The 23,447-nt window shown below is 51.9% G+C and overlaps 1 protein-coding gene across 7 annotated transcripts; it reads right to left on the bottom strand.

Moving 5' to 3' along the window:
* Nucleotides 1-374: 374 nt before the first annotated feature.
* TBC1D24 (TBC1 domain family member 24) lies at nt 375-23,330 on the bottom strand. 7 transcript variants are annotated; one of them, XM_045189763.3, is made up of 10 exons: nt 23,273-23,330; nt 9,363-9,470; nt 7,599-8,679; nt 6,981-6,998; nt 6,345-6,503; nt 5,038-5,179; nt 3,980-4,075; nt 3,428-3,659; nt 2,860-3,030; nt 375-2,172 (listed from the first exon to the last, which is right to left on the bottom strand). In XM_045189763.3, exons 3-9 carry the CDS (start codon nt 8,561-8,563, stop codon nt 2,876-2,878), a joined length of 1,767 nt encoding a protein of 588 aa, XP_045045698.1. In that variant the 5' UTR covers nt 8,564-8,679; nt 9,363-9,470; nt 23,273-23,330; the 3' UTR covers nt 375-2,172; nt 2,860-2,875. The 7 variants fall into 7 exon arrangements, with proteins under 7 accessions (XP_045045698.1, XP_024409006.1, XP_045045700.1 ...); XM_024553238.4 differs by having other exon boundaries at nt 5,116-5,179; XM_045189765.3 differs by lacking the exon at nt 23,273-23,330 and adding an exon at nt 22,915-22,998.
* Between the last annotated feature and the right edge of the window lie 117 nt (nt 23,331-23,447).

Here is a 23,447-nt window from a genome sequence, read left to right as displayed (position 1 = left end):
CTGAAAAACAAATTTTAATTCAATAATTAAAACTCTGAAAAATAAAATGGCTTATTCTTACATTAAAAATGATTTTTGAAAAACTGATTTTCTGAAGCCCTAAAGGCATACAGTCCATTTAATGAATCATTGAATGAAGTGTTTTAAACTAATTGAGTTTTTTGTTTTAAAAATAAACTTTTAAACATTTCTAGAAAAATAGTAATTCATTATGGAAGTCCATAAAACTGGCTAGTTTTTTTTTTTTTTTTTTACAGAAAAAGCATTTTTATTTTCCTTTCTGTTCCCCTTTGTTTTTATTGTTGGTAAATACAATTGTCTCCATTTTCTCCCCACCACTCCCACCCACCCCAGCCACACCCACCTCCCACTGTCGATCCTACCCCCCTTTGGCTTTGTCCATGTGTCCTTTATACATGTTCGTTGACAATCCTTTCCTCTTCCCCCCTCCTTATCCCCTCCCACTTCCCAACTTTGGCTAATTTTTAACATTGAAAGCTAATAATAAATAACCAAGAGGAAATAATAGAACATTAACAAATTATATGTTGTTTGGGAACACCTAATATTATACAAGGACAATAATAAGAAAAATAAAGATAATAATCACACATGCCTTTTAGTTTAGCAGAAAAAATTAGGAAGATGAGAAATTCGGAGTGAGGTGGAAGAGGGTGTAAGGGGCATAAATGGTAATGGAAAAGTATACAATAAAAAATAAACTATTTATAAAAAAGGAATTCAAAGAAACCACTTTGCATGCATACACAAAGATCTCATGATACGGAAATCATGACTCAGTAGCAATTGCTCTCCCTGGGCTGGATCTCTGCGAAGCCTCAACAGGGGCCTTGGAGCAGCCACAGAGAATCCTCTGGACTTCCCAGAAAAAGAATCCCCCAGTTTAGGAAGTTCGCAGAGAGAGCCATGTAAATGGTACTCAAATATACCTTTAGCTGCTTCTGAAAGGCTATGTTTTTAAAAGACCTTCCACATTCCAGTGATAAAACACTGACAGGCCTCCTGCATCCCGTTTGGTGACAAGCCTGGAACGGAGGAGCTCCTGCAGGTCCCTCTGGTTGAAGAGACCAAACTTGGACTACATAGTAAGACCATGTTTAATGAACACCAAAATACAGGTGAGAACCGCGGGGGCTCAGAGGAAGGGGGGTGGCGACGGCTGTAGTGATCTTGGGTGGTGGGTACGCAGTGCTATTCTGTGGGTAAGCAGCGCCGCCTTTTCCTTCACAGCCTTTCAACAGCCCTGGCGGACAGCAGAGGGGGATGACTGGCCCCATTTTACAGTTGGGGAAACTGAGTTCCAAACAGGTTCACCAGCTTGCCCAAAGCCACACAAGTTTCCTGGTCCTTTCTTCAGCCCCACTGTGGTCTGGCTCAGAGGAGATTTGAGTAGGTGGATGGAGGGAGGACGAATGCCCCACAGGAAGAGCAAGCATGGTGTGCAGCTGGGCAGGGTGTGGTATGCGGGGACACTGAGGGGGCTGGCTAAAGGGCAGTAACCCTTGGTCCAGGATGCCGCAGCACAGCCACTTGGGTGTCTGCTTCTCCTCTCTTCCCCCCTGGGTGTCCAGGCCTTCAGGTCCAGCTGAGGGAGGTCACAGGGCAGAAGGGGTTTTCCCGGGTGTTCACCGCCTGATCTTTCCTTGGCACCTACTATGCATGAGTCCACTGCAAAGTCAGGGAGGACAGGGCAGAGGGGGAGAGGTGGCAGCACAAGAAAATCATGCTCTGTAGCTGACCACAGTGCTGTGAGAGGGATGCAGAGGGGCTTGTGTTGAAGGTGCCATGTGGGCAGGGAGCTGGAGAGGGTACAGACCTAGTACATGAACTTGTGAGCCCCGATGAAGTGGAGGTGGGTAGGACTAGATGACACAAACACAGCAAGCTGAAGAGTCTGGATGGGATCCTGGAAACCAGGATATCACAGCGACATGGAGGAGAATTGGGGCCACCACAGAGACTGTAGGAGAGCTAAGGAGGCTCTGGCTGGAGAGGAGGAGGTTTGGCGAAGGCTCCGTGGGTCCAGGCTTCTCCAGGCAGGCTCCTGGAAATGGAGCTGGCTGGTTTGAGGTCAGAGGGCCCTCCCCTGGCCATCCTGGGAGGCCTCTCCAGGTGTGAATACACAGTGAGGCCCAGCAGAAGCTTCAGGCTCTGCAGAAACACAAGGACACGTGATGTCCTTTCTAGCCCTTCATCCCACTGGATGAACTCTGGGGAAGAGCCCAGAGTTCAGCACAGATCCTACCTTTCCCAACCTCTTTCACCTTGTAGTTAACTGTACAAGAGGCAGCCCTGGAGGCCAGCATGGGAAGGAGGAAACTGGGTTGGAGTCCCAGGCAGATGCTCCCCAGGGCCAAGAAATAGTCCCCAGGGCACCTGTCTCTTCTCAGCACCAACACACGCCTGGGAGCCCGAGCAGCAGGCCAGGCAGGCAGCTGCAGGGCCCTGCACAGAAGCCAGCAGGGGGTGCCATAAACCCACACTTGGCAGGGTTCCTGAGGCCTTTCCAGTCCAGTCTCCACCAGGAAGGGATTAACGCCCAGGGGCTATAAGATGTAGCCCCTCCCAAGCCTTGGGCACAGCATGGCCCACAGAGGAGAGCCAAGATCTGAGTCCAAGGTGGAGGCAGTGGCAAGTCTAAGCAGATCCTAGCAGGGTCCAGAGGAACAGGCCTGGCCAGCTGAGGCCCTGGCACCCCTGCCCAGCCCAGCATCAGAGCCCGAGCTGTACCCCAAGGCTACCCATGCATGTGGTGAGATCTTCATTCACTGACTCCTCCATGAAGAGAGGGCCCAGCCACCGCCCCACCACCCCATCCCATAGCGGCAGCTCAGTCACCGTCAGCACAGGCCTGTCACTGGGTGTCAGGGTCCTGGAAGCCCCAGGCCTCCACGGCAGCGATGAGGAAGTTCTCACAGCAGAGAGGCTGGTTGTTGAAAGTGTCGCAGTGGCCCGTGCGGCCCCGGTTCAGGTCCCCGTCGATGTAGAGAGCCTGGCCGCCCCCTCCACCTGGAGGATGCTCAGTCAGTGGCTGCCCGTTTGGCACTGCCCAAGAGGTGCTCTCCTCCTGCCCCTGAGCATCTCCACTTGTCCCTGCCCCAGCTCTGCTACAGGCCTAAAACCATAAGGCTGACCTTCAAATCTCCAAAGCCCATCGGTCCTCAGCTAGGGTCCAAACTCTAGGCTAGAACCCCCTTCCCAGCCAGTTTACCCAGAACACCTATCCCCACTCCCACTCCTCATGCCTGCTCTCTTCCTCCGCCATCATGGGGGCTCTGTCTCTACTTCAAGTACGGCTCCTGACGTCTGGGTCAGCAATGGCTGACCCAGGGGCTTTGGCCACCCACTACCCTGTACCCTTCTCCCAGGCTAATGAGACCAGCCTGAGATGGAGGGAGAGGCCCACCTATGATGAGGCAGTCATTGCCCCCAGCCATGAACATGGACTCAGTCTTGGAGGGCAAGTTGAAGTGCCGAGTGGCCAGGAACGGTGAGAGGCGGTCAGCAGGGTCTGAGGACGAGGACAAGGATGCCTGGGAGAGGAGGGACGGAGTGGCAGTAGCCTCCAAGGACACTGGCTTAGTCAGCTCTGGGTGTTTGATGACCACCCATTCATAGCGCTGGACCTCTGGCTGCAACTGAGGGTGAAAAGGCAGGATGAGGAGCTGGCATACTACATCCCATAGGCCCCTCTGGCCACTTTCCTCCCATAAAACTTCACTGAAGCCCTTTATGTACGAGGCCTCAAGCCAGGGCTGGGGAGACAGTGCCATCCAGGGCAGGTAAGGGCCTGCCCGCTCTCGCGGAGCTATTGGTCTAATGATCGCAAACCAGAAGAAAACGGGGAGGCTGCCCTGCAGGCTAACTGCTATAACGGAGGTGAACAGGGTCATGGAAGTGGCGCTGATGAGGTGCCGGGCCTGTTGACCTTAGAGCACACGCAGGGAGACCCACTTACCCTAAACACAAAGCATTCTCCAGTCCCAAAGAAGCCCAGTTTGCCTCCAAACTTATTTCTCTCGCTCCAGTCTGTTGACAGGTAAGCTCCACACACCTGAGGAGAGACCCAAGGTGATGCTGCACCGTGCTGGCCTGCAGGAGCATCCCCTTGCTCAGGCCCTGCTGAGGGGCCATTGTACCATCACAGCTTGGGGTGGGGTGCTTTGTCACAGCATCCTTCACCCCGATTCGAGGGCAAGGGCCAAAGGTAGAGAGGTATGGGAGTCAGAGTTCGGAAGGCATGGGGTTGGCAGTGAGAGTGAGGGGGGCGGGTAGCTGCCATTAGCTTGCTAAGGGTATTTCCATTTGGGCCCTCAAGCATGGGAACAAGCCCCGTGTCCACACTCTGATTTTGGGCATCAGCACCTGGGAGGCCTCTCAGATGGAAGCTTCCAGGAGGTATGCCTGCTCAACAACATTCTCCAACCCCATCAGCCAGAAAAGTGCTTGATTTCACCATTAGAGTCAAGTCCCTCCGGTGGCTCCAGGGTTTTCCCAAAGTGTCTGTCAGAGTCACTTTCTATGATACAGATGCCCAGGCTCTTTCTGGAAACCCAGATGCAGAGTCTGCAACAGGGTGGGGAACCTAAAACTCCCATGGGTACAGGTTTGGGAGCCACTGAACAAGAAGCCTTTACTGCAGGCAGACACCCCCAGGATGAGGGCACATGAGCTCTGACCTCCCTAGTCTCGGAGGACTTCCCAGGAGACAGGTACTGTGGAGGAAAGGGCCCTGAAAACCACCTGTTAGGGGGCGGAGGCAGGTGACAGCAGCCAACTCACCTGGCACTGGCCCACTGTGTTGGGGGAGGCAGGGCCTTGCTACTAGGCATTTCTGCAATGCTCCTCCTAAGTAGCAAGGATGTTTCAGCAGGGCCTGGATCCTCAGGGGAAACAAGGAGGCCCTGGGTACTTGGGGGTCAGACAGGAAAGCTGGATTCACTTCTTTGTGGAGGGTGGCTCTGCTCTGTGCCCCTAAGCACAGGAAGGCTGGGTGGAGGCTGCAGAAGTACCCACCCTTCCTGGGGCACAGGAGCAGCAGAATCCCCAGAACTCAGAGGCCAGGACCCCAGGTTCCCTCTGGTTCCTGCTCACCTCCTTTTGTGTGGTCTTAATGAGCAGGAGGGTGGGCTCGTGTCCTTCACACTGGAAATACAACCTGGGAAGAGACCACACATTCCAGTCCTGATGGAAAACGGTTATCCTGTACACCTTTCCCATACCACCTCTAGCCAGCCTCTACTGACTGGCGCCCTTGGTGCCTGAGAAACCTGGACTGTCTAAGGGTGAATGGGCCTGGGAACTGCATTTCCTTGTCTCCTGGAGACCAGGCATAGTGGCCAAGGACATGGCAACACTCTGGCCTAGGTGCTCTTCTAAGCCAAGGTAGGGCTCCCCTCAGGAGACCTGCAGGCAGAGCACTCTGGTAGGGGGAGAGGCAGCATGGCAAATGGCCCCCTGCAGACAGAGCTGTGTGCCAGGTGCTCCAGGGAAGCAAGAACATGAACATATCCCTGCTCTAGAAAAGCTCGGAGTCTAAGCACCTGGGAGCCAGCTGGCACTGGGAAGCATGTAAGGAGGCCTGAGGTTGCCGCTGTGGTGGTTCCAGGTGCCCAGGGCTTGGCTGGCAGCCCTGGCAGCTCTCCTTAACCATCCCTTAGTGGGCCTCCCATGCCACAGAGGTTGGGGCTGGGTGAATGCAGCTCCAGCTGTGCCATAATATTTGTGGGGCTACAGACAGTGCCCACCACATGGGCTGGGCCAACTCTGCCTGTGTTGTCTCTGCCAGGTCACCTGTGACCCAAGCCAGAGCATCTGAGGCCACCTGCAGTCTGAGGCTCAAGGTGGGGGCCGAACCTGACAGAGCTGCCAGGGAGGCAGTGTGCCCTGGGGAGGCTAGCACAGCCCCAACCGCACAGGGCCAACCTGTTCCTGGCTTGTGGACTGACGGAGTGGGGGTGGGGAGTTCTGAAACACAGCCTGTTTCCTTGAGTCATCCTCTCTTATGAGGATGGGAGTTCTCTAAGCGAAGCCTCCCGTGTCATCACAACGCCTACACAGGGACCTGGAGCTGTGGCATGCGTGGCAATGACCCTTGAATTGAAGTGGCCTAGGAGTAAGAGAAGCCCACAAAAGTGCCTCCCAATTCTAGCCCCCCAGAAAGAGGCAGGGCCTCACCCAGTGTGATCTCCTGGAAGCACAGGCAGGAAAAGAAGCTGGGAAACTTCACTGCTCCCTCTGCCCTTCCTGAACTAACCGGCCCTCCGAGTCCCTGCCTCAGGGCCTTGGAGGGCAGGTCCAGCCTCCAGCCTCCGGGGCATTACCTGCTCAGGCTGTACCCATGCTGCAGTGAGGAGAAGAGCAGGAGGGGCTGACAGAGGGCGAATCGCTCAGGGATCCATGACCAGATGTCTCTCATCTCCTTCACACTGACAATCTCTGAGTGGAAGTTTTCCGCATGTACAGCCAGGTGCACGAACTGCCTGGGGAGAGTTATGAGAGGTTCAGAGCACAGCTGTGACCCCAGTCCTGACCACAACCCCCCACCCCGGGGGTGTGCATTGGGTCTCTTAGAAGCCAAGCCTGGAGTGGACTTCTCACCTATGCAACCAGGTAAAGCCTGGTCCTAGGTACTCTTGGGAAGAAATGTGGCAGATCTGTCCCCTGGAGCCCTACTCCCATCTCATTACTAAGAGGGGAGAGCACCCAGCCCAGGTGGGGACAAAAGCACCTTTTCTCTAAGAAATGGGGACAGAAAGTGAGTCAGCTCTGGCAAGATAAGGGCCAGCCAAGCACCAGCAGAGAGCACAACTGAAGCAACCTAGCAGACAGAAGGACAAACAGATGGCACCTGAACAGCTGCCAGGCCCTGAGAGCCAGCACAAGCAGCCAGGCCCCCAGGACAGCCAGGTCAGAAGACAGAGAGAATCCAGGCATGGAGATATGGTTTCCAGACCTACCTTTTAGAAAGTGAAACACTGAAAAACAGGAGGAAGCAACGGACGTGGAGAAGAAGAAAAATAAACACAGACAAGGAGAGGTTAGTGATAAGTATTGACATCCAGGACGTGCCTGCATTTGGCCTGGAAGAAAGGCCTCCACACCTACAGTCACATCCTCTGCCATCAAGACAGTCTCAGGACATCATGAGCCCTTCCCATCTCTGTTCCCCAAGGGGCTGTGCTCAGGGCGGCAGGGCCAGGCCCAGTAGAAAGGGAGCCCAGAGCTGGAGGGATGGAAAAGGGGCTGCTGTAAAATGACCAGAGGCCCTGGCTCAGTCCACTGCCTGATCTTCTGACCTCACGGTCCACACCTAGCTTTCCTCTCTGTCACAGGCCTCAGGTCTGAGGATTGTAGCCAGCACCTTCCATTCCCACAGTTGCCTCAGCAGCCTGTGGCTATAACCAGGAAGGCCCTTTCTCCATTCCTGTGGTTTTCTGTTCATGCACAGATGGCTGGCTGGCAGCAGGCAGAATAAGAGGCTGGCAGGACAAGTTTATGCCTAAGACCTCGGGATGTATTCCACCAAAGCCCCACCCTAAGTGGGCCCCTGGCCACCTGCCCAGAGGCCTGCCTACCTCTTCTGCTTGACAGTGATGCCCTTCTGCTTCAGAGCTTTCTCATTGGCCATCTGCAGGAGCTGAATCTCCTTCCGAGAGAAGAGGCGGATGGCAAATGCTTTCTCCAGCAGCTTTTCGGGAGACACTGTCTTGGCAATGTCCTTGACGAAGGTACGGATGTCTTGCTTCACATTGTCTGACTCGAGCGGCTGCCCAGCTCTTACCTTGTGAAAGAACTTCAGGATTGCCAGTGCAACGCGGTACAACACCTTGTAACCTTCCACCAGGAAGACATCAAAGACTCGAGCGAAGTAGTTAAGGGGCAGTTCCCCAAATAGCCAGCGCTGCCAGTCTGCGTAGACCTGCAGGACATCCTCCGACACGGCCACCATCAGCTTGTGAGCTGCCTGGCAGTACTTGTTCACCAGGTCCCCAAACGTCATGCAGGAAGACTCGAAGGCCAGAAAGCTCTGGTCGATCAGCTTCCTGCTGGGGTCGTTGCAGGCCAAGATGCGGCAGGCCTTTTCGAAGCACTCAGCCTCATCAATGCTGTAGTGCAGCAGCAGCGCTACGACTGCAGGCAGGGCGGGGCAGAAGGAGATGTCAGGGAACTGGTTGGCGATGCACAGCAGAATCTTCCGAACAGCACCCTCGCCCCGTGTGTTCAGGCAGTAGCTGGGCACCTGCGTGTTGTCCACAAACTCAGGCAAGGGCAGGCTGCTGCTGCTGTGCTTACCCACGATCTTGCCCACGATGTCACTGTACACGCTGGCATCAGGCGTGACGGTGCGGCAAGGGATGTCCCGGATCAGGCGCTGGTACACCTTCCCCCGCAGAGCGTGGCTGTGGGCCCAAAAACCTTGGCGTGCCAGCTGCTTCAGCTCTTGCAGCTCTGTGCAGCTCAGTTCCTTGGGTCCCAGGTCCTGGATGGCAGTGTTCATCTTGTCTCTGTCCACAAAGCAGTTGTATCCCTGGGAGTCCATATTGCAGGGCGTACCCAGGAGGAGGGCCCTGGGCTGCCAGGAGGGGGCAAAGAGCAGCTAAATCCTCCAGCCCCCTCTCAGAGGCTTTTCTGCTAACCTGTTTGCCATGCCATACCCTACAGGATTAAAAACCAGGCTTAGTATGCATGTACAAAGGTTCACATTTTAAAGAACATGTTTTTGTTTCACTCCACAGTATTATGAGGGCTTCCATTTAAGATAAGTGGATATTCTGAGAATTCACTATAAAGTGTGGCATATCTTTTCATGGGGCTTATAAAGTTACTATAATAGGTCACACAGATTATAAAATATGGAGAGGCTAGAAACGAGTTCCCAGGAGGGCTCTGAGAGAGAGAGCCTGACCCTGCTGAAAACAGCTCCCAGCTAGGTGGTGGAAGACCAATCAGGCTCCCACACACCACCACCCTGCAGCCTATAGACCTTCGGAAAAGTGGTTAAGAGGACTTATTTAAGTCAAGAGATGCTTTACTTCAGTTCGTGAAGGCTTCAGGCCTTTAACCAACTGTGTGTCGTGAGGAAAACACACACCCACTGTGCCCCACTCTCCCCAGGTTAGAATTCAGAGGTTAGCTCTTTCTAAAAATGCCAGCTAGGTGTCAGGCAGGTACTGCAGACAAGTCCTAGTGGGGAGTAGACATGAAGGCTGAGAAATGAATGAAGCTGTCACAGCTTCAAAATTAGACATTTTTACATCCAAGTGAACCAGAAGTATTGGGGGATTGGGTGCTACTGTCCTCAGCTTTTACAGTGGTCTGCCCATGCACCTCAGACTAACCTTTCTGCCTGCAATGCTAAGTGTCTGGAGATGTCACAAGGGTTTGCTTCAGTGAGTTCTGGTAAATAGCCAGGTCATTCCAGTTTCTCTTGAATTTAGAACATTCATCTGTAAATATAAAAAGCAAATAACTTAAGAACAATGAGTATAAAGAATTATAGTATAAAACCTGTATTATGCAAAGATGTCTTAACAAAGCACTTTGATATGATTTTTTAATAGTAAAATATAACAAATTTACCATTTTAACCATTTGCAAGTGTACAGTTCAGTGGCTGTAAGTACGTTCACACTATTGTTTGTGTAACACCACCACCACCCACCTCTACAACTTTTTCATCTTCCCAAATTGACACTCTGTGCCCATTAAACACGAACTCCTTGTCCCCCCCCACCCCAGCCACCATTCTACTTTTCTGTCTCTAAGAATTTGAGCACTCTAAGTGCTTCATATTAGTGGAATCATACAATATTTATCTTTTTGTGTCTGGTTTATTTCACAATACCCTCAAGGTTCGTCTATGCTTACAGAATGCATCAAAAAAAATTTTTTTTAATTTAACAACTTCATTTTTTAGAGTAGTTTTCAGTTCACAGAAAAACTGAGAGGAAGGCACAGAGATTTCCACATACCTCCTGCCCCCACACATGCACAGCCTCCTCTGTTATCCACCCTCCTCACCATGAGTGGTGCATTTGTTATAAATGACACATCATAATCACCTAAAATTTCCAGATTAATGAAGGTTCGCTCCTGGTGTTACACATGCTGTGTTTTGGACAAATGTAAATAAAATGACACGCATTCTCATTAGAGTATCACATGGAGTATTTTCATTGCCCTAAAACTCCTCCGTGCTCTGCCTATTCACCCCTGCCCCCCATTTATCAGAATTTCATCCCTTTTTATGGCTAAATAACAAGCCATTATATGAATAGAGGACAATGTGTCTATCCATTCACCTGTTGATGGACATCCAGGTTGTTTCCACATTTGGGCAAAGTAAATAATGCTGTTGTGAACGTGGGTGTACAAGTATCTGTTCAAGTCCTTGCTCCACTTCTTTGCAAATATGGTATATCCATTGATAGTGCTTTTATAAGGGCTTCCCCACAGAAAACATTGATTAAAATAAGGTTTTCTGACAACATCCACTTAATATGTCCCACTGGAAAAGCCCTGCCCACAGCAGAACTAGGCCTGCTGCCAGTGTGGAACCTTCTTCCTGAGAAGAAAAGAAACCCTAGTTGGGGTTGGCTTGTTTGCTGTTCTGGAGGGGAAAGCAGTGAGGATTCCCTTCTTCTCCAGGCTATGAAGACCAGGCCAACAGGCCCACTCATACCCTCACGGCCACGCCCAGGTTGCACTCCACAATCTTCCATGTGTAAATTACCTACCGCTTTTAAATCCTTCATTCTAGGCTCTGAGCCCATTAACCTCTGGAGAGACCCCAGGCCCATCCTGTTTGTGTGGAAAGGAACCAGCTCCTTCTCAGAGCGATAAACACGTTTATAAACAGAACAAGAGCAGGGCAGGACAGCCCCAACCCTCACTCGGCTGGCTTCGGATTCGGGTTGAATATTAAACTGGAAACTCCGAAAGTGAGTATCGCACCTCGCAAAGCTCCTTCAGAGAGGACCCACGGTTTTGTTTGTTGCAGCAAGTTGCCCAGAGACACAAAGGACTCAGAGGGACTCTGAGGCAAGCACACATGCAGGAGACCCCTGGGTCCCCGCAGACCTCTGCCCCAAGCCTACGTCAAGAAGAGAGCAGGGTGTTGCCGGGGCCGGGCAAAAAGGCTTACAGTGACCTTCTCAGGCATCCATAAAACCAGTTCCAGGGTGGTTTCCTTAGGGTTCTTTTTATACAAATGCAGAATCACAAAAAAGTCAAAGAGTACACAGTTACAGAGTAAAAACGTAAAGTCCTGTTTATGTTATCCCTTCCATCCTATTCCCTCTTCCACCTAAGATAATCAACCACTGCTCACGTGTTAGTGCATACCCTACAAAACCTTTTCTTATATTTACACACACATTCGCCGCTGAATTAGATTGTTTGGGCTGGCTCCCGGGAAGGGGAAGTCAGGAGGCGAGGAATAGATCAAAAACATTAAATTATCCAGTTGGATGCTCACACCCTAGAGGTCTGTTTTAGAGTTGAAGTGATGCTCTCACCCTGTTGTTACTCCACCTGCAGCATGTGGCCATTGCAAAGCCCTCCTGGAGCCGTCACACAATACCTGCTCCCCCCACGGAACAAGGCTTCACCTGTTCCCCGCAGTCCCCCAGCTCCTGACAAGACCAAGGGAGAGAAGGGAGGAAGAAGCAAATGTGGGAAATGATCCAGTTTCAAGTCAGACAGTCCTGGCTTCAAAGTCCAGCTTCACCACTTATTTGCCTGAATCTCAGACAAGTCATGGCTCTTCCCGAAAGGTGGGCGCCTGTCTGTAAAACTGAGCTGACAAACACAGCCCACCTCACCTGCATTAGTCCCCATGTGACACTTGAAGGCTGAGCTCTTCCCGGGACTCACTGCTGGGCTGTGGGTGACATCTCTCTCACTCTCACTTCCACTCACCCCTGCTCAGGCAGTCTAAGGCAGGCAGCCAGCAGGGCCCTGCCAGCAGGTGCACCTTCCCTTGTACTGAGTGAGAGGGAGGGAGGGAATGGTTTCTCACCACAAACAATGAACTCACCGAAAGGCCACCCCCATAGGTTTACTGCAGAGGAATGGGGGTGGGGGCAGGACTGGTTCTCTGAGGTGACACCTTTGTATCAGCCCACCCTTGTGGGAGAGGGCTGGCCCCAGCTGCCTTCAGCTCCCTGAACTTACGATGTAGGAAGTACAGTTGACCTTTGAACAACACGTACTGCACAGATCCACTTACACGAATATTTTTTTTCAATACTGTATGTGTATTTTTCTCTTATGATTTTCTTAATAATATTTTCCTTTCTCTAACTTACTTTATTATAAGAATATAGTATACAAATATATATATAACATACAAAATCGTGTCAATTGACTGTTATTGGTAAGGCTTTCGGTCAACAGTAGGCTGCTAGTAAAGTTTTGGGGAAGTCAAAAGTTATATGTGGATTTTATTTTTTTTTAATTGATTTTAGAGAGAGTGTGAGTGAAGAGAAGGAAGCATCCAGAAGAGCTGAGGAACGCTGGACAATGAGAAGAGCAAGTGCAAAGGCCCTGAGGTAGGAATAGGCCTGGCGTGTTCTGGGAAGACAAGGACACCAGTGTGGCAGAGCACGATGAGCAAGAACAAGAGCAGCAGAGAGACCCACAGAATGGACTGTGCACAGGGAGGGGTTTGGATTTTATTCTAAGCACAGAGGGAAGCAGTGAAGGGATCCAATGGAAGTGTTTAAAAGCCAATTGTCAGGATTAATTGAAACTGTTTATAGAAAGCACTCAGCCTAGCCTGACATACCAGGGCAGCTCAAACGTCCTGAGGGCATCCCAATGTTACTGCTCCTTCAGGTCCCTGGCCTGGCACTGGCTCTGCGATGTCTGGGAAGTGAGAGGGTTTTGGTGGGTCAATGCTTGATCAGTCCTGCAGAGGTGCAGCACAGAAGGCTACCACTAAGGTTCTCCCACAGGCCCACAGGTCCCCTGCTCTCTCTCAGGGATGGTGCCTCCAAGTGGCCACTCTGACCGACCTTCCCCTTCCCTGCTGCGCTGCTGCTTCCCACCCAGAAAGTCCCTTCCAGTGACCCTCACATCCTTATCCCTCACAATGACTGTGCTTGTTTTGAGAGTTCAGGCTACCTGATGGGAAGCAAATATTTCTTAAAAAGAAAAATAAAAACATTCATGGAAATGAGTAACCTCTATCTCCCCAAAATATTATCTTGCTATGTTGGTGACACCTCCGTCCAGTTCCCCATCCTGTCATGATGACAAATGCTCCCAACGTACTCTGTCCTGCGTCTGCCAAGGGCGAGTTCACATCAGACTCTGAGACCCAAAGCGTTAAGGGCCCCCTTCAGTAACTGTAGCCCCACAGTCCCGCAGAGAACTCCCCGAACAGTGCCCACAGAAAGAAGGAGGTGGCCGGCTAGGATGGGAGGAGCCCAGGCCGCCCACAGGCTCTGCATGCAGCCCTCCAAGATTTCTTATCAGGACCAGGGTGAGAGGGAAAGCAGATATAGAAGGAAGGACAAGACTTTAATGTGGACAGCTGGGCAGATGTCAGAACCAAGCAGCTGGGGTTCAAGCAGGACCCCCTCTCACCCCACCCTCAGGGACAGCCAAACACAAATCCCACAACTGCTGGCTGTCACGTGATTTATCTCTGCATTTCTATCTCTAGTCCTGAGGATACCACCATGGCAAGGGAAAGTGCTCCACCTTATGGATAAGGAAACTGGGATACCCGGTTTCCCAGAGGTACCCGGGAGGAGAGGTTTCCAAGTACAGAGAGATCTATCCCTGGTCTGTCAGCCTCCAGAGTGACAGCTCCACAGTGCCCGAGGTTCCTCTCCCACCCAGGACAGCCGGCCCCACCAGAACTAGCTCCTCCACGCCACCTGCTGTCCCAAAACACTGCCTCAGGTCTGATGAGTCACAGGACCTCTTCGTTTCTCTCCTCTTAAGTGGACAACATGATTTTCCCAAAGAATTGGATTTGAAAACAAATTTGTTTTCATGTGACAAACACAGACCTTCACATTAAGCCTGGGCAATTCCATCTTAACCACCCACTGACACTGGGCACCGCACCTCCCATCCAGTCCACCTTTCCTGGGGGGTCCGGTGCCCCACCATGATTCCCATTTCTCCAAACTTTTATTGATTTGACAAACTTACATTGAGTTAGTTGCCTTTTCTGTGCTGGGCCTGGGCAGGGCACAAGGGACAAGAGAGTAGAAGACAGCTCTCGAGAACAGCAATGTATAGGAAGTGCCATGAGGCCAGACAGGGCACTGGCAGACCACCAAGGCAGGTCATGACTCCACATGAGCACCGAAGAAGGAGCAATGGTACCCTGAGTGTCCCGTAAAGACAGGTGCATAAGGGAGGACACATCAAGTTGGGGAGCCTCAGGCAGTTTGTGTTGAGTGGCTGAAGATGGGATAAGAGGGGGCTAATGGCCTTGAGTGCCAGCTGCACTAGGAAACTGGACATCACCCTCCACATGAAGGAGCTGGAGGGGAGTCTAAGCAGAAGGTAATATGCATTTTAGAAAAATCCCCCCGATGGCCCAGGAGAAAGGAGGGTAGAGTCCAGAAGAGGAGGCATGAGGAGGGCTGGGCCAAGCCTGGCCAGAGAGGATAGAGAAGATGTGGTGGACCTAAGAGATTGCCTAGGGGGTGGATTCTACCAGATGAGGTGACCAATGCTGAGGGGCAGGATCTAAGAAATGAAGAGAGAATTATGGCCCTAGGGTAGGGTTTTGGTAGGCAGAGGTGGCTCTCCATGTTGGAGTTGAAGGTGCCTCTTATGACATAGATGCCTCTCAGGCAAATGCCAGGGCCGCTTGGGTTGGAGGCAGAACCCTGGGCTGCCATGCCAAGGTCCTGCCCAGACACTCAGCCCTCAGCGCAGAGACCCATGCTGGCTCCTGACTTCTCACCCAGTTGACCTCACAGACAGCCCCCCCCACACACACACCAGGATGCCACCAAAGTGCCAACTGTGGTGTCACTGGGCAAGAGGCACCCTGTGCAGAGGAAGACTGGCATTTACCAGGACTGCCTACCCATTCCTAGTGCTCCCTTCCCAGCCTGGGCCTGATTATCACCCCACATTGGCTGCAGGAACAGCTCATGGTTGGAGGACCCAGGGCTCAGCCTGGCTGGCCTTAGTCACTGCCACAGGAGGACGGATGCTCTGTGGGTGTCAGCTGCTGTGTCTCAATTTTTCCTCTCCAGTCTGAGCAATGTTACATCTGTTTTCCAGGAGTGGAACCAGGAAACAAAGAACTAAGAGGAAGGAGCCTGCAGCTCCAGAATGGCAGATGACTGGGTGAGGACAGGAAGGAAGGGCAGTAAGGTGCTCTGTTCTGGGCCCGAAGAGTTCTATGTAACAAGGAAATGCACGCTCCTCCGTTTCCCCAGAACAGAATTCAGAACATCTGCTCTCTAGCTAGTCTGTCTACCTTAGACATCACTCCCCAGTGAGGTGGAGCTTGCAGAGGTGGAGCAGGGACACAGCAGAATGACTAAGTCTCTTGACACCTACTTGGCATCAGGGAACAGGCATGCAGAGGTGATAGTACCTCACTCCCTCAGGTGCGCGAGGTCTGGGGATGAGGAAGACACAGCAATTATAGGACATGTTCATTGCCTGATAAGGAGATGCTCAGAGTGCCAGGGACAGGGGGCAGCAGGTGAGGAACGTGGCGTAGGACAGGGAAGGGAAAACCACCTGTGTGGGAAGGAAGGGTGCACCTGGGTGGTTGAGAGTGTGACTCAGCTTGCAGGGCATTAGGGTAGGGGCAGGGGCCATGGCACAGCTGGAAGGCTTCTGGGCAGGGGAAGGTAGAAGGAGGTGAGGGCTCAGGAGATATTACTGAGGCCATCCACCGTGGACGACCAGAAGGGGCAGGGACAGGCTTGGAACAAGACGCACTCTTAGGCTGATGATGAGCACCCTCTCCTGTTACGTTATGCAGGAACCTTCTTCTCTTGAAGTCGTCAAGTCTAACTTCTTCATGAGAGGCCCATCCTCCCACCCATTAGGAGAGGCCAGGGAAATGTCCGATCCCACCCCAGGAATCTGCTATAGCCCCCAGGGACACAGCTTTAGGACTCTGTTTCAGCTGTAGGATGATTCCAAATTCTGTGGGTGGCAACTGGAGACATTGTTACTGACTGAGGTGACCACTGTCACTGATCCTCCGCATTCCCTTGCCTTGCTGTCCTCTTTTTGCCTACCTCACCACCACTCTCAACTCTCATCTTTCTCTGGAACTCGTCTGTGGGAAATAGTCCATCACCTCATCCTCTCCCAGAATGCACTCTGGTCAGACAGCAGCAGGCTCTGCCCAGGACCCTGCCCCGCTCTCTCCAGCTCATGGCCTCCATTCCTTGGCTGCCGTCACAGAGCTCGAGGGTTGAGTAGGCAGCCCTGGTGTGAAACTCCTCGTGTTCAGAAGCCTTTACATCTCTGGCACTTTATCCACAGCCTGGTCAGCCCCAGAAGCCGCTCCACCCAGAGGTAGCATATCACAACCCCACTCTCTCTTAACCTTTTTCTAGAGCTCTTCACTGCCCTCTTCCCACCTGCATGACTCCATCTCCCTCACCTACCAGTCCCTTGTGGCTTTATGCCTCTGCCTGCTCAGCCTAGACCTGTTCTACCAAGCTTCTCCTGTGCTTCCGTCTCAGCCACGGGCAAAACCCTCAGGAGAAGCCAGACTGATGGCAAGCTTCTCCATGCTGGTATACCAACTGTAGAGGGAAAAATCACACCGCCTTGCTCATGACCTGGCAGCCCTTCCTGGCATGGCACGCCAGAACCTTCTCCTATTCCTCAGACTAACTTACAGCTTCACATCGGCCCACAGCCCTTGTCCTCCCAATCTCCTGGAACGGGATGGCAGGCAGGAGCTTCCTCTCCTCTCTGACCCTGGCTCTTGAGCTGCACCCCCACACTTGTTCCTGGATCTCACTTCCTGGGAACCCCAACTCTCTTGTATTTTTAATTGTCCCTTTCTGTTGTTACATACCCGAAAAGACACTCAACAGAACCTGATGCTCCACTCCAGCTCTGCCTCTCCTCTCCTTCCCAGTCAAGTTTCTGATGAGAGCAGGCTGCACCTGTCTCCCACCCTCCCACCTTCACTGCCTGGCTCCAGATCGTTTAACTGACACCTTTGGACCCTTATCTCCCTGAAGCACACACAACTGACCTTAGTGCTCTCAGGTCTCCTCTCCCTGGTCCTCCTGAAACTCTTCCCTCATGCCTGTCTCCTCACCTGTGGCTTCCGCTGTTCCTCTGCCTGTCTCTTAAATGTTCCTTTTGCAGGAGTTCATCCTCACCTCAGCCTAGAATCCTCGGTGAACTCAAGTCCTGTACTTCCAACTGCTTTCCTGAACATTTCTTTCTTTGCACACTCCACGTGACTCCAACATGCTCAGCTCTGACTCCCAGTGTGTTCTGCCCCACTCTTTACCTGAAAATCTGTCCTGGATCCCCCGCCATCCCTTTAGGATCTGGCCCTACCTACCCTCCAAAGGCAGCTTTAGGTTGTCCACACAGCACCAACTGCAGCCTCCAAGACACATACACAGCGTTTGTCCACAGTTGGGAAGAAAGACAGGACACACCTGTTCTTTCTCCTCTTGGTCCAATCTACTTCAAGCCTCAGCCCAAATGTCCCCTCCCCTTCCCAAAGTCCCAGGCAGGGCTGAAGGCACTTTGGCTGCATTCTACCCCACCTGATCCAAATCTGTTTTAACTCTTGGCATGCCATTGCGATGACCTGCTGATGAGTCCAGCTCTTCTACTATACTGTGACTTTTGAGCCAGGTGTCTTACACCACACCCAGTGCACCCAGGAGGAAGGAAAGAGATGGAGACTCAGAAATATCCCAGACTACTTGGGCCCAAGAGGAAAATTCAATTCTAAACAATGACAACAGGGAGCATTGTTTAGGCATATGACCTTCCCAGCAGGCATCTTCGCATGATGGGATGGCAGGCCATGCTCTGCCTCAGCCCTGAAGCAGAGCGCAGGGATTTCTCAAATATTAATGGCAACTTGCATTCCACAGTGACTATCAGGCAGCCAGTTACTAGGGAACTTGATAGTGGGCTCTTTGCTATAACAATGGAGGGCACGTGCCAGCTACAAAGGGTGTAACCATTAACGGCATTAGCATTAGGCGTTAATCACAGCACCGCAGGCCAGTTGGCTGGCCTGTCTGCCTGCCATCTGTCAAAAGTTCAAATGCAGGTCTTACCAGGGGTGCCTGAGCCTATGGCATGGGGCCCCAAGCAGGGAAGCATCCCAACCTTGTTAGCCACTCAAAACAGTTCCCTGCATTCCTTTCTCAGGCAGAAAACTTTCCCCACTCCCCCCCACCCCCTGCCCCGGTCTGGTCTACCCACAGGCAGGGGCTGGGGCTGGGGCTGGGGCTGGAATGGGGGTCTGCTAATTCAGGATCTTTATCAAAGGGTCCTCCCAAGTCTGGGAAAACACCTCCAGGGCACAAGATAAACCAGCTAGCTGCACAGAAGGAGGATCAGAGAAAGAGAACTAAGCTGTCAGCAGCATTAGGATTTTGACTGGTCAGAATTCCAAGCGGGGTGGCTTCAACAGGTGGGCCTCTGAAGGCCAGGCACATAGCTAGTTCTCCGTAAGTATTTTAAGATCTGACAACAAAGCCAGGAATCTTGCAGGTTTACTGATTTTGATAGGCGCTCAAGACACCTCCTGAATGCCGGTGTGCCAAGTGCTGGTATCAAAGATGGAGGCCCAGCTCCAGGTCTCAATGAGCTTCTGGCTGTGGGGACATGGGGGTACTGACTGTGCCAACTCAGGTACTGGTGCTATGACAGGAAAGCTCAGGGTATCTGGACCCCCAGCACACGAGGAAAGAGGGGGTAGGAGCCAGTGCTGCCTCAGCTGAGTCCTGAAAGATGAGGTAGCCTTTGTCCAGGAAGCAGCAGTAACAGCATGGGCATAGGAAAGGGCATTGGAGAGCACAGCCACTTGGGATGGCAAGCCTTTCAGCTCTTTAAGGGGGCAGCCCAGGGAGTGCCATTTATGGCTCAGATTAAAAGACAATTCTGTAGTCTAGCCTCATGGGCTCCAAGAACCAAAGGACCTGAGACAGAGGCCCAGGGTTCACCAGGCTGTTGAGAAAGCCACATGCTCCTGTGTCCCGGGTAAGGATCAGCCTAGGAAGGCAGGAAAACATGCCAGAGGCAGGAGGAGTTAATGTATACACCCAGATCCTTTTAAGGCCCACAGGTTTACCAAGATACAAAGGCTGGAATGGCCCTTGCCAGAAAAAAAATTAGAAGAGAATTAGGGAATGAGAGCAAAATGATTCAAGGAAAGGCTGAAGTGACAGAAGGGAGGGGAGCTTTTGGTGGGACACAGGTAATGACCTACATTTAGAACACTACACAGGGCACAGGGCTTTTACTGGTAACAGAATCATCCATTGGTAAACAACCCTCAATGTGTGTGGTAACCCCATTAAAATTGTGTAATAAGTAGGCAGACACACAGTTTCAGATCATGAAAAACAAGCTAAGCCATGTATAATGTGTTCTCAATCACCTGTGAAAGAAGAGAGCATGCCCGAGTGGAATGGAGGGAGAAGCCGTGACTACTCACACATGACCCCTGCCAGCACATCTTTGTGCAGTACCCAGCCAGGCTAGGAGACCACATAACTACACAGGACAGAATGAGATCTTGTCTCACATCTCCTAAGTGAGCAGGTACTAGAGACAAAAAGAACTCCTAATGGCCCATGCACTTATCCAGAAGCTGGGCCAAGTCCTGTGGGCAGACAGGGGTTCCTTTCACCTCAGTGTGGGAGAAACAGTGGGGAGGAGCCACCAAACACTTGGCCTCTGTAGTTCCCCCTGATGCTAACGCTAAGGTACCACACAGAAACTGGGGTCCTGGAAAGACAGTGAGGGGACCTCAAAAATTCTGCGACCTTGGCTCTATCTCTGGGTCTCAGAAGACCTTTTTTCAGAGATCTAATTGTGAAAATGCTCTGAGAAGACCAATCTTCAGTCTGGAGAGAAAAGTGGTCCTTTGAGATGAGTGACAACCTGGAAGTGTCACAAAATGCAAATAAACCCATGAGACAGGAAGGCCCCAGGAACTGACTGCGTAGTTTTTGCACCTTGAGCATTTTAACATCTTGCCCTTTACACTCACCAACAACCTGGGCCTTTGTCACAGAAATAAAAAAGCCCACTATCCTGACTCCACGCCTCAAAAAAGGCAAGGGTTTATTAATGGGAACTCTTGCTAGCATAGCTACCCTGTATTATGGACACAAAACATTAGGTGCCTCCAGGGTTCAGTCCTCTTTTTTTTTCCCATACACTCTCCTGGGAAGGCCCATCACACTACTCCCTGGCTTTACCGCTACACAGGAAGGAGTCCCCAAAATGCTCTTGAGCCCAGTACACTCTCCTTGGCTCCAGACCAACATATATCCACCCACTGCTGAGAAGTCTTACTGTCCCTCAGCTCAACATCTCCAAACTTAAGTCAACACCTGCCCCCAAGCCTGCCCTCTGCCTGCACACTGTGTATGGCATGGACCCAGAAGCTAGTCACCCAATCTTGGACTGTTCCCTAAGTCCTCCTTTCTCCCTTGCCCTTCCCCTACCCCCACAGCCACTTGCCTCATGGTTTTGCTCTCCTTTCTGTACCCCACTATCCTTTATTAATGCTGGGCCTTGTTTCTCCAGAGGCGGTCCCTTAACCAACCAGGTCTCAGTGCAACCCTCCCACCCTGCCAACCACAATCTGATCAGTCACGCATAGACCCAAGATCTCTTGGTGACTTCCCACTGCTCTCAGGGTAAAATTCAAAGACAGGCCTGGTACTCAAGGCCTCTTCCAATCTGCTGCCAGCTTAGCTCCTTAATTTCATCTCCCTCTCTTTATCCCAACCACCAGAGCTACCCACTGCCCTTGTTCTAACAGGCGGTGGGTGGGTCATGCCCTTGTTACGTCACAAACACTGTCTCTGCCCAGAAGGCTCTTTCCCTCACATGGTCTTGCCACTCCTATTCATTCTTCAAAATTTAACTCCAGCCTTTCTCAGGAGCTGCCACCAAAGGCCACCTGAATGCCATTCTGTGCCCAAAGCAAGCTCTGTCCCCCTGTATGGGAGCACCTCCCATAGCGCCACAGTTCCTTTGCCTGTGTCCTAACTCTACTGTGAGCTCCATAAGGGCAGAGAGTCACTCAACTTTGTAGTCAGGTAACACAGGGGACAGGCCCTCCTCACGTGAGTTACAATTTCAATAAAGTTATGTGGAAAGAATTTTTTTAAATCATCAAATAATGAAGTTGATTCTCAGTACAAAGCTTGAGGTTTTGTTTCCTTGATAAAGTGACACTTGAAACAGTCACTGAAATTGCTGCTTCAAGTTAAAAAAGGCTTCTTTCTTTCAGGTACAGAGTTTTCATAACAGAAAAGGTATGCTCAAACAGGTAAAACATTGAACAGGGTAAATGTTAAGTGCTTTTTAATAACCTGCTTCATTGTCTTTATGTACTTTAAACCAGAAACCAACTAAAAGCAAACTTAAATATGTCATCTGAGGTTAGCTTAGACTGTAATGAGAATTAGAAGCAACAATGCGTGCCCAAGGTCACTTGGCCTTCTGGACAGTCCCGGCAGGTGTGGTCAGCGAGAGCTGGTGAGGCCCACCTGCTGGTGAACTTGCAGACCCAGGGAGCGAATTTTATTATTGTTATGAAAGCCTGGCTAGATTACTTCTACACCCACCCCCCACACCCCCACTGAAGGTCACCCTTACTACCAGATGAAAACCACTACACTAGTTTTACTTAGCACCTTGTTCCATTTCAAGAGGTAACTGGGGCCCATTCCAGGCCAGGCAATGGGGGAGCAAAGATGAATGCAATGTGCCTCCAGCCCTGTTCATAGAGAGAGACAAGCTTCTAAACAGAGCACTCCTACCAGACAAGCACTTCATGTAAAGGCTTTATCTGAAGGCTGAGAAGATTGGATGAGGGCCAACCTTCCAGAATAAAAGGAAGCTGCATGTTGGGGTCGTTCCACTGGCTGTAAACCTTTGTAAATGACACGCCTTTGTGAGGTTTCTTGTACTTTCCTTATCTGGGTTTGTTTCTTCCAGCCTATATCCCTTAAAATGAAAAGAACCTGCATACTTGTCTTTAAGACAATTAAGCAAACCCAGTGCCTACTATGTGCTGGAAATAGCATGCGAAGATGGAGCCCTCACCCTCAAGTGGAGGAAATAGCTACACCTGTTGAATAATGGCATGATCTTCTTAAAATGTAACTGCCTAGAAGTCCTTGCTGAGTCCCAAGTAAACATACAACAAAATACAGGAAAACACCTTCAAATGCTTCTGTTGGCTCTGGAAAAGCAGACTAATCCCTTGGAATGACCACACCACCACCACCGCCACCGCCCCATCGGCCATCAGGACTGTATCTCCTAGCACACCACTAATGTAATAGTCAACCTGTGCCTCCACACAGCCCAGGTGGTCCTTAGACAACCTTTGGCCTTTATGTTAGCCCAGAGCCTGGTGACCCAGGAAGCCCATGGCACATGTTTCCATACTGGGTAAGGTCTCCAGTACCCCTGCTCGGAGAAAACCATGACCAGGTGTAGCCCATCCCCAACCTCTAGCTCGGACAGCACAGTGCCCAGTGGCCAGGCCAAAGGGGCACCCTCCAGACAGGGCTCAACCGTCAGGAAGCAAGTAGGTGGGCATGTCATCCTGAGGCAAGAAGGCAGGAAAAGGATCAGTTGCAGGTCTCAGACGGCAGAACGTTATCAGAGATTCTGTTGCAATTTCGAGTCCAGAAGAGGATTTCTTACCCCTCAGAGACAGGCGGTGGCCCGAGGAAGGAGTGACACAGAGCTCCTTCTGACTGATGCCTCGCCGTGGGCCAGCCAGCACGCAGACGGCCCTGCCCCTGGGGTGAGTGTCCGGTGGAGCCGAGCTCCGCGGGGCGGCGGGCAGTGACAGGAGGACGGCCTCGGGCCGCGGACCCCGGACCTCCGCGCAGCGGCCCGCCCCGACGCCCCACCTCGTACCGAGGCCCCACAGTCCGACCCCCACGCCCCCTCCCCTCAGCATGCCCCCGCCGCAGTGACAGCCAGCGACCTGGTCCAGCAGTCCCTGAGGCCCGGCGGCGGGCCACCACGCCCAGCGCCAGTCCCACGGAGTACCCACCTCCGCCACCGCGCTGCAGCGTTCAGCGCACCGCTTTCTCCTCAGCTCGCCGCGCAACTGAGCGCGGGCTTCTCTACGCATGCGCGCAGGCTGCCCCGCCCCCACCGAGCACGCGCCACGGGTTGCCCACCCCGGGCGCCCCGGGTCCCCGCCACAGCGGGCTCTGGGCATGCGC

This window comes from Desmodus rotundus, chromosome 1 (genome assembly GCF_022682495.2).
Source record: "Desmodus rotundus isolate HL8 chromosome 1, HLdesRot8A.1, whole genome shotgun sequence".
Taxonomy (NCBI): Eukaryota; Metazoa; Chordata; class Mammalia; order Chiroptera; family Phyllostomidae; genus Desmodus; species Desmodus rotundus.
This window is presented reverse-complemented; position numbering and strand designations above follow the sequence as displayed.